Below are 10,940 nucleotides of genomic sequence, written 5' to 3' on the forward strand. Positions count from 1 at the left end.
GGAGGGGGGGTAAGGTTGGAGGGGAAGGAACGGGGCAGGGGGGATCCCCCGGGGAGGGCGCGGGTCGCGCGCGGCGGGAGCCACTGTGCGCTGCGCGGGGCTCCGCCCTCGGGGCCGGGCCGGGCCGGGGCGGGGCGGGCGGCGGGCGGGACCGGGAGCGGAGCGGGGCGGCGGCGGGAAGGAGGGGAGGAAGGGAGGGAGGCCAGGCCGCGGGGTGGGCGGAGCGGTCGAGCAGGGGCGGCCGGGCCGGAGCCTCGCAGCCGGTGCAGCCGCCGCCGCGATGGGGCTGGAGACGGAGAAGGCGGACGTGCAGCTCTTCATGGACGAGGACGCCTACAGCCAGCACAGCGGCCTGGACTACGGCCCCCCCGACAAGTACGCGGACTCGAACCCGGACCGGGACCCCCTCCAGCTCAACTCGCATCTCAAGGTGAAGCCCGGGCGGGGCGGGTCACAACCTGGGCCCGAGACTAGCCCCAGTCCCCACCCCCACCCCGCCTAGGGGGTGCGGCCCCCTTCCCACCCCCACCCCCAGCCCTCGCCACTGGCCAGCCCGCGGGGTCCGGGGACCCGAACCCGCCCGCCGCGGGGCCAGGATCTCTTAGCCACGATTCTGGGCGCCGACTTGGCCCCGAGAGGAGGTGGGCGCCCCTGCCGAGCCCTCCCTCTCCGCCCTCCCCCCGGAGGGCGCCGGGTTCCGGGGGCGCGGGTTTGGGGACATTCGGACCCGCGCCTCGTCCCGCAGGTGGACTTCCAGGACGTGATCGCGGAGCCCGAGGCCACGCACTCCTTCGACAAGGTGTGGATCTGCAGCCATGCCCTCTTCGAGATCAGCAAGTACGTGCTCTACAAGTTCCTGACCGTGTTCCTGGCCGTGCCCCTGGCCTTCGCCGCGGGCATCCTCTTCGCCACCCTCAGCTGCCTGCACATCTGGTGAGAGGGCCCGGGGGGCCGCTGTCCGAAACGGGGAGGCTCCTGGCCACCTGGCCCCTGCCCGCCCCTTCGCCCCCCACCCCCCCTCCGGCTGGCCTGCCAGGGGAGGACCCCCTTCAGCTCCTCACACCCCAGCGAGAAAGGGCGGCCTGTTAAGTCAGTGTTTTGTGTTTTTCAATATTGGAGGTGGGGGTGGGGGCGAGGAGAGGCGTGGGCATGGTTAGGAGTTTAAACGGAGGGAATGTCCCTCTGCCTGCAGGCTGACCCAGCTGCCTGTGGAGGTGGGAGCCTGTGTTTCCTGCCACAGGCTGTTTCCCCCCTTCCCCCCCCCCCTCTCCCTCTCTCTCTCTCTCTCTCTCTCTCTCTCTCTCTCTCTCTCTCTCTCTCTCTCTCTCTCCCTCCCTCCCTCCCTCCCTCTCTCCCTCTCTCCCTCTCTCCCTCTCTCCCTCTCTCCCTCTCAGCTGTGTTGGGACTTGTACCTCTGCTTTTGGGCAGGGCTCTCTGTGTTTGTTCCATCACTTCTCATGCAGTCACCACCTCTGCTGGGGGTAAAACAAAAGCGATCTGGGAGCAGAATGCCAGGGGCAGTCCCCCTGGAAAAGGATGTGAAGCCCGCTTCCTGCCAGGGGCAGATGGCAAAGAGTAGACCAAGTGCTGAAAATTCAATCTTCGGGATAATGAGATGACCAGGCCTCCAGATTCCCTTTTCCACTTGTAAACAGCAATTCTGGTGAAAGGGGAAATATATTCAGAAACCTACTGGATACTGATAGGATACTCTGAGTAACTTTGTTCACACTCAAAATGCATCCCAAAGCTTTGGAGAACAGTTTCAAGTATCAAAAACTTTTTAAGGGAAAATGCCATATTTTACCAAGAAGTTTTGTTGTTGTCGTTTTAAAAGGTACCCGCTTTATTTGAGAGGCAACAGGTGCCAACCTTGTGCTTTAGGTCCATCCTGGTCAAATACGTAACCCCAGATGCCACCACGCCTTCCCTAACCACTTTAGATGATGGTTTTGCTGCACCCTCACTCACAGTGTGTGTTCCCTGTTAAAGTTACAAAAATTAGTCTCCATTCCTCTTTACCATCTGAATCAAGTTCTTTAGTCAATTAGCCAGCTGTTTGGTTCACCAAAAAAACTTTATTGAGTGTTTGGTTTGTGCAGGGCACTGGGCCCAGCATGAGTAAGATGCAGGGTCTGTCTGCCTTCAGCTTCTTCACAGCACATCAGGGCTGGGTACCAGGTGGATGCTGAGAAAACTCACGTAAACCTGTGGAGGAGGAGGGAGGCACAGGGAAGGCTCTGTGGACAGAGAAAAGAGTCTAAAAAGGGTAAATAAAAGTTCACCAAGTAGGCAAAGGATAAACAATGCACATCAATTCAGTCTGATCACTAAAGATTATAAATAACTAAACTATGATGAAAATTCCGAAAGACTGCTGAAGGAATAAAACCTGTGCCTTGATATATCAGCAGGTCCACAAAGGCCAAGTGTATATTATAGTTAGTTCATATTCTGACATTACACATGGGTTGTTTTTAATCTTTACTCGAGGATATGTTTGTGTGTGTGTTTTAATTTTGTAGAGAAAGAGAAAGGGAGAAAGAGAAACATCAATGAGAGAGTGAAATATCAATGGGTTGCCTCCCATACTCACCACAACCTTTTGGTGTAAAGGATGATACTGAAACTAACAGCCACCCTGCCAGGGCAATACATGGACTTTTTAAATTTCAGCAGTTAAAATTGTGTATTCCTAAAGAACTAAAACCAGTCATCTAACCTCTGTGTTAGTTTTCTCACTTTCAAAAATTCAAAAGACTGAGAAGCCACAGCGTGTTGTGAAATGCTGGTTTGAAGCTGTTTGGAAATGTAGAGTGCCATGTTTGTAGCCAACAAAGCCAGGTTTTCCCAAAGCACTTGTGGAAGACGAAAGCAAAAAGGTTTTCATTTTCTAAATGGTGGAAAGATATAAGTCCAACTACATTTAACCAAATGATGCTTCTCTCCACCTGCCTGTCCTGAGACCCATGGGGGTTTTTGTGTACGGTGAATCATCAAACCAGTTCTTTTTCAGCCACATGGAATATATTATTTAACTTCAGCTTTCTTCTCACATTGCATTCATGTGGGACATTAATATTTAACCGTCATACATTTGTCATCAGACAGCTTTGATTGCACGTAGATAAGTCTAACAAAAATGCTTAAAAGTTAGTTTATACCTGAATAAAATAGATTAATCTTCAGTGGCTTACATGACATGATAGGAATGGATCAAGTAGAGACCTTAGAGAATATCAAACCTATTTGAGTAAGCTTGTGCTCCCTCCCCCTCTCTCTCCCTCTCACTTGTTCTTGCCTTGCTCCTTCTCTTTTGATAGGGAGTATGTGACCAAAGCTATAAAAACATCACATGATCACAACGGGTCTTATTTTTAAATTCCTTAAAGAAACAAGTGAAAATAAGAATAACAACAACAAACAAAACAACAGCAACCCTGGTCTCATTCTGGCAATGTGTCCCAGGCCAGAACTCAGGCCATTAGGACCCAGGGAACTGGTTTGATTCCACACCACGCTCAGGCTGAGGTAGCAACCATTTGGCAATTGCAAGTTATTGATCACAAGTAAATCATACCAAGAAATGTTGGCTGGAGCTCCCTTACCCCTTATATTTGCTGGGATACAATTCAAATACCTGTTCCTATGATGGGAATGCAAGCAGTATCAGTCTCATTTTCCGGGAGATTTTTTAATCAAGCAAATTGCTATGGCAGTTCAATCTGCATGACACTATTGTTAACACAAAGCTAAATAGAAGTCTCTGTCCAAAGAGCTTTATCATGGAATGGAGGAATATATACTCTTATAAATTATAAGAGTATATTTGGCCCTGGTCAGTGTGGGTCAGTTGGTTGGAGCTGTTGTCCCATACACCAAAAAGTAATGGATTCAATTCCCCATCAGGGTACATACCCAGGTTGAGAGTTTGATCCCTAGTCATACCTCTCTCTCTCTCTCTCTCTCTCTCTCTCTCTCTCTCAATCAATTTTTTTAAAACATTTGAAGAAGTATTTAGGTTGGCTACATTGAGCTTCAACCAAGTTTTGGGTTGAAGGGGTACTATTTAGGATGTTGAGGAAACAGTTAGTTTGATATCAGAAGATCTTTGGATTCTTTGACCCAAAGTGAGAGAACAAGTTAAAGAAAATAACATTTAAATGAGTTCAGCGCATCCTATGAACTAACATCCTCCAATGTGGGCACTGCAGTCTGCTGAACTGGAAAATCCACTTTTGTTCCGCGCTTAATTCCCTCTGGAGACAAAAAAAAAAAATCTAACAATTTATGAAGATGATAAATCTCTTAGCCTAAGGGAGAAAGGCAAGTTAATTATATTTTGAATGAAGTGGATTTGATTAAGAAGTTTTCTGATCTAAAGTTAAGGATGTCAATTTGAGATTATTTGGTTATAATTGTTTTCATTCTGACTTCAAAATAGTTCTATTTATTATAATGACAGCACCATTTGGATATTTCAAGGGCACATAATACTGATTGCCACTCTAAGATTTCCAAACCATACTTTAATTTGTAGTCATTTACCCAAAGCCACATATAAAATGAGAAACTAATGCAATAAGGAGGCCAAATGTTGCCATCATTCAAGTTTCTATTCAACTCTTTAGCTCTGAAACACCTAGTAATTAATTTTCTTTCGAGACTGCTTCAAGTCTTTAGTATGTACTTGGAACAAAACACAAGATAAGTATAATCTGTAAACAGTCAATATGAATAATTCAGGGTTCTAAAAATACTGCAATCAGACAGTTGCCTGATCTTTCCTTCTCTTTGGAATAAGTACCACAGACCTTTACTTAAGTCACATTTTAAAAGCAAGCCAAGAACATCAGCCCTACTTCCTGTGCCCACCCAGGTAATAATCAAAATTCCATGAGGCTGCCGTCAAGGCCGGAGAATTCACAAACACCACTGTGCTCCAAGGACAGCACTGCGGCAGGCAGCATTCTTCAGAGGGTGACAGAGAAGAGCCGTGTTCACAGGAATATGAGACTATGCAGTTACTTCCAGAAAAGGCATATGAATAAAATAATTTCAATGCCGTCTAGTTTTCCTCATCTAAGAAATTGCAGGACTCTTTTAACTATACCACACAACCCTTTTCAGTACATGTAATTATTGTGAAAAATTAAAAAGACAGCCCTGACCAGTGTGGCTCAGTGGATAGGGCGTCAGCCTGCGAACTGAAGGGTCCTGGGATCGATTCCGGTCAAGGGCATGTACCTTGGTTGTGGGCACATCCCCAGTAGGGGGTGTACAGGGGGCAGCCGATCGATGTTTCTAACTCTCTATCCCTCTCCCTTCCTCTCTGTAAAAGATGAATAATATTAATGTAAACAGATTGCTAAATTCACTCCACCTCAAACATTTACTACGGATCAAGAATGTCCTCACTTAAAGAACTTAAAGTTTGTTTCAATATGTTAGATGCACAAACACACGCGTGCAAGCCTTCAGTCCAGCCTGTCCTAAGGGGAAGGGAAGTGGGATGAGGCAACAGGAAAGGCTACAGGAATTAGAACCACAGAGAAAGGGGAACAGTTAGGCAGGTTAATGTTAGGGGTAAAGGTCAGATCAATTTAGTTTAGTTTTTTTTTTGTTTGTTTTACTGATTCAGATAGCATACCACCAAAAGAAATAAGATTACTGTTTGTCATCTACCTGCCTATTTATTTTTTAAGCAACTTCTGTGCATCTTATCACCATGTGGGTCACTTTATTTTATTTGTTTCAAAAGTTCAGCCAAATTTAGGTGAGTTGGGTCATTGGTATATCTTTTCACGCATGGGCAAAAGCCAGTGGCCTTATTTGGTAACACTGATAATCCTTACACATCTCTCTTCCTCCGCCCCAGGATTATCATGCCTTTTATAAAGACCTGCCTGATGATCCAGCCCTCAGTGCAGACCATCTGGAAGAGTGTGACAGACACGGTCATCGCCCCGCTGTGTCTGAGCACCGGACGCATCTTCTCGTCGGTCAGCGTGCAGCTGAGCCACGACTGAACGCGTGCTCCCAGGGCTGCAGAGGTGGCGACTGCCCTATTCCTTGGTTGTTACAGCATAAAGCGACTACTGTTCTGTTCGTTTCCCAATTTGTGCTCATTAAGAAAACTGTTGAGATGGACAGCCACATTTAGAAATGTTCATTGGCAAGTGTTTTCCAAGTAATGCTTTTATAATTAATAACCACGGGTTTCATATTAACTTTATAACCAGAATTATACAATAGGTTGACAACACTATCTTTAAAGGCAAACACTTTTTGCTTTAGTACCAAAGTATATCTTTTGTCATGATGAATTTATAATGATCAAGATACATTTCTCTCAAATACTACAGTGGTTTTTTTTTTGCACAACTGCCATAAAAATATGAGATTTCTTCTTCTTTTTTTTTTTTTTTTTTTTACTCTGGAAGTAATACTGTTAAATTATCTTTGCAGAAAAAGTCATAGGGATTCTTAGCAATAATATATACAAAGATCCTAGAAATTGCAGAAATGAAAGCATACCATAGTGATAGGGGCTATCAAATATGATAAATGTGAAAATTGATTTATGCAAATGTGTTCCTTTAAATAAAGTATTGTTAATCTATAATCCTATTTAACAAGAAATTTCATTTTACTGTATATTTTGTACTTAATGTAAATGTTGCTCTAATCAGATTGCTTTAAAGCACTTTTATTATATTTGTATTGTTGAGCTAATATATAGAATGAGTAACTGTAACTCCCACAGGAATTTTTACTTCTGAGAATGCACTGTCTTGATTATGTAAGCATTTATATCTTATTTGGGGAAAGAATGTAAAAGACCAATGTACTGGCTTTTCTTTCTAACTTTACAAGCAAAACCCTGAAATGTTTTATAAGTAATGTTTATCTTAAAATAATCTGTATCCAGTTCTTACTTTGTTTAGGCTAACTTTCTTTCTTATAGTTAGAAATTAAATCATTATGCTGCATTCCTATTAATGTTTCACTTTATCTTCAAATAATATTGGTGCTATTTAATAACATTTTACAATAAAGCCTATTTCCTAGACTTAAGATTCATGTAGAGAGACTTCCAAGAAAGTTGTCAATTTGTTGGGTCCATGCTACTGAGCTTTTATTTATAAATGAAACACTAACAGCTATAAACGTTCAATATGTTGTCTAACATGGGTTTTGTTACACAGTATAGAATTATTCTTATCATTGTGAACTGTAAAATCCTATTTTAAAGTTATGCATTGCTTTTATTTTAGAAATCTCATTATTCCAAAATGATAACTTACATAAAAGTTGTCTATGATGTGAGTAGTTACTACAATTTACACATCTTAAAAGTGTGAAATGCTCAAATTTCAGGTTTACTATAAGAACCTGAATTAACATTCCTTTAATATCTTCATAGATGACAAATCTTTATTCAAATAGTACTCTTATTTTTCCAAATTACCAAGACTGGTGAAATAAAGGATGATTTGTTGCAATATTATTTGAGACCAAAGCAAATTAATGATTAAATTATGAGACTTGTATTTTTCTGAAAGTAACCTCAAAAGAGGCTTGAAAACCTGTCTTAGGCCATGATAGCATCCTTAGGAAAGATGCTCAATGAAAGCATTTCCACTCATTTGGCAAGTTTTAAAATCAAAATATATATATACAAAGTCACATAACAACCAAGTAACTTTTTTAAATGATAAATATGAGCTCCTTATTTCTTAATAGCGTTGGATACTTTCAAAGTGAATTTTTATTGAGATTTGCCATTAACTATTTGAAAAACTGAACTTTTGTATCAAGGTGATCCAGGTCATGTGTGTAAACATGTTTGTCTTTTAGCTGGGTGTCTATGAGAGGTGGATGATTTGGAGACTTTCTCAATATCCATAATAAACTTTCTAAAAACCCATCTATACATTCATTGTTTTTCTTACATTAAATATAGAATTGATCAATAAATATTCTTTTAAAACTAATTACCTTCTTAAAAACTCATAATACATTTAAAAACATGAATTATTGCTTATTTGGGAATGTATTGGTGAAAAATTATGAGATTGGTAATTTAATTCTTTCATTTTTCCAGCATTTAAGAGATCTCCTATTAATTTTTCTATTATTGGATGAAAAGTATGGAATAGCTTGCTCATAAACCCATTATATTTCATCTTCATGAAATGAAGTCTCTTCCTAATCCTGAATAAATTGATATTCTGTTTTCAAATTTTTTTAATGAGGAAGTAAAATAATATAAATCATATGTTCTTGAATACTGGTACTATGAAGCCATACTAGAGTCTAAAATTATTTCTAGAAAGTGAGTATGTGAAGTTTATTTTCTGATTTAGTGTAGATTTTTTTTGTTGTCAGTATATCTGGAAAATTTACCAACTTCTAATAATAAGGCAGGTGTCTGGCTTTTTAAAATGCTCTTTATAGTTTCAAAGAACTTTGAAAGTCCCTTTTCAGTCATCCACATCCCATGGATTTATTGCACATGTGTCAAACACAAGGCCCGCGGGCCAAATCCGTCCCACCAGGCCTTGCAATATGGCCCGCAACCGCGCTGTCATCACTGCACTCCGCTGCGTTTCCATCACAATGACAGTTTATGACTGTTCAGTAAACCATTCAGCCCGCGATTTAGGCTGGATTTTAGATTTTGGCCCCTTCTCTGATTGAGTTCGACACCCCTAATTTAGAGGCTTCCTTGGAAAGCTATTGGATCTAATGAGAAAAAATCAAGCATCCAGTCTCAGCACTGCCTTTACTGAGGTGTGTCACCTACGGCAAATGGTTTAATCTCAGGGGTCTCAATTTTCTAATCTTTAAGGGGAGGACTGAACTAAAAAAAAAAAAAAATCTCTCAGGAGCTTTCTAGCTCCTTGTTTTCTATAGCCTCTGTAAGATGAAGTCTTGGCTACATATTGAAAACCAGTCAAAACCGGTTTGACTCAGTGAATAGACCATCAGCCTGCGGACTGAAAGGTCCTGGGTTTGATTCCGGTCAAGGGCATATACCTTGGTTGCAGGCACATTCCCAGTGGGGGTTGTGCAGGAGGCAGCTGATCAATTTTTCTCTCTCATCGATGTTTCCAACTCTCTCTCCCTTCCTCTCTGTAAAAATTCAATAAAATATATATTTTAAAAAAGTGAAAAAAAGAAAACCTATCTGTTCAGCGCAGGAATTTTTTAAAATCATGGATTTTTTATTAATTATAGGGCTAGGTGCTACAAACATAAATAATGCATTAGTTTTTCATTCTTCAGTTGATTGTAAAACTGTGTATGTGGCTTTGATTCTTCATGACAGGGATTCTTAGATTTATAACAATTTTAAGTCTTTATGATGATGACATTTCCCCCCAAAATAATGTGACTCCGTAGTTTAAATTAATTAAAATGTATTTCATTTGAAGGTTTCTCTACCAAGATCACTGCTAGACTGTCATAACCATTGCTGTCTTCATCCTTGGCCCAGCTACTTGCTACAGCCTGTTAACTGGCCTCACTCCCAGCCTTCAATATGGCCTCCTCCAAACCATCTTCCCCTCCAAACAAAGGGATCCCATCAAGACTTCCTGGTCAAAATTATCAATTGCATACGCCTGCCCTTACAATAAAATCCAGACTCTTTCACAGTGTACAAAGGCCTTCACTATTGCTCCACTGTCATCCGTAGCCCTCACTGAAGTGCCAGCTCTTTCCTCCCACCAGGCCAGGATCACCCTTCTCCTCGTGGCAATCTAGCCCCTTCTGTTTCTAAAACTCCTCCACATTAAGAGCCTCTTCATATAAAATCTTGGACAAACGCCAATTATCACTTACGACAACAGTAAAACTAGCCCTTGTTAACTAACCCTACTTGGTTACTAGTTAGAATGAAAAGCATGACTTTGTTTTTGTTTCCTGTGATTCTGAAGTGGTGCCCAGCACTTGGTGAGCACAATCAATACTTTTGAATGAATGACTATGTGAATAAATAATTAAAGAAAACTTGGGATGATTTCAGAACTAGCATGAAAATCATGTTTTGACTTCAAATATTTCTTCATTTGCAAGAGGGATATGAAATGTACTAATTCTAGTAATTACTCCCCATTTTCTTATCTGAAATTTATTTAGCATCTTTAAGGATATAAAACACTAACACTTGGATACTAATTTGGAAGCATACTTTCTAGCATTTTAGAATGTTGCTATTTCTTCAACTATCCTATCTCCCATTTTCAAATTTATAATACTAAAAGCATTGTGTTTATAGCACTCTACTCTTTAGAAAACACAGACCTATACATTGTCTCATTTAAACCCAGGCCAAATTAAATTGCATAGCAGAGAAATCATATAAATAATAGCTCTAGCCCTAACCGGTTTGGCTGAGAGGATAGAGCATCAGCCCTCAGACTGAAGAGTCCTGGGTTTGATTCTGGTCAAGGGCATATAACTTGGTTGTGGCTCAATCCCCTGTAGGGGGCTGCAAGAGGCAGCTGATCAGTGTTTCTTGGTCTTCAGTGTTTCTAACTCTATCCCTCTTCCTTCCTCTCTGTAAAAAATCAATAAAGCCCTAACCAGTTTGGTTCAGTGGATGGAGCGTCAGCCTGAGAACTGAAGGGCCCCAGGTTTGATTCCTGTCGAGGGCATGTGCCTTGGTTGCAGGCACATCCCCAGTGGGGAGTGTGCAGTAGGCAGCTGATCGATGTTTCTCTCTCACTGACAGTTCCATCTCTCTGTCCCTCTCTATTTCTCTCTATAAAAAATCAATAAAATATCTTTTCTTAAATCAATAAAAATGTATTTTAAAAAAAAATAATAATAGCTCTATTTCTATAGCTTGAAACTTTGTCATTTTAGAATGTTTATTTAAGAGAACAATAAGTTAAAGAATTTTTACAAGGTTACAAATTACTCTAACAATT

At 41.5% G+C, this 10,940-nt stretch overlaps 1 protein-coding gene across 6 annotated transcripts; it reads left to right on the forward strand.

Annotated features, from left to right (window-relative positions):
• The first annotated feature begins 208 nt into the window (after positions 1 to 208).
• On the forward strand, positions 209 to 9,657 carry CAV2 (caveolin 2). Of its 6 annotated transcripts, none has more exons than XR_004985786.2 (5): positions 209 to 430; positions 746 to 933; positions 5,879 to 6,043; positions 7,278 to 7,325; positions 9,441 to 9,657. XR_004985786.2 is itself a non-coding variant. In XM_036424939.2 (4 exons), the coding sequence occupies exons 1-3, from the start codon at positions 281 to 283 to the stop codon at positions 6,027 to 6,029; spliced, it is 489 nt and encodes a 162-aa protein (XP_036280832.1). In that variant the 5' UTR covers positions 209 to 280; the 3' UTR covers positions 6,030 to 6,043; positions 9,441 to 9,657. The 6 variants fall into 6 exon arrangements, 3 of the variants coding, with proteins under 3 accessions (XP_036280832.1, XP_036280821.1, XP_036280815.1); XR_004985785.2 differs by lacking the exon at positions 9,441 to 9,657 and adding an exon at positions 8,108 to 8,239; XM_036424939.2 differs by lacking the exon at positions 7,278 to 7,325.
• Positions 9,658 to 10,940: the final 1,283 nt, after the last annotated feature.

This window comes from Pipistrellus kuhlii, unplaced genomic scaffold, assembly GCF_014108245.1.
Source record: "Pipistrellus kuhlii isolate mPipKuh1 unplaced genomic scaffold, mPipKuh1.p scaffold_m20_p_10, whole genome shotgun sequence".
Classification (NCBI taxonomy): Eukaryota; Metazoa; Chordata; class Mammalia; order Chiroptera; family Vespertilionidae; genus Pipistrellus; species Pipistrellus kuhlii.

Coding starts and splice junctions, on each gene's coding strand:
- CAV2 (XM_036424939.2), top strand. CDS start 281: ATGGGGCTGGAGACGGAGAAGGCGGACGTGCAGCTCTTCATGGACGAG. Junction 431..745: donor AGCTCAACTCGCATCTCAAG/GTGAAGCCCGGG, acceptor CTCGTCCCGCAG/GTGGACTTCCAGGACGTGAT. Junction 934..5,878: donor CTCAGCTGCCTGCACATCTG/GTGAGAGGGCCC, acceptor CCTCCGCCCCAG/GATTATCATGCCTTTTATAA.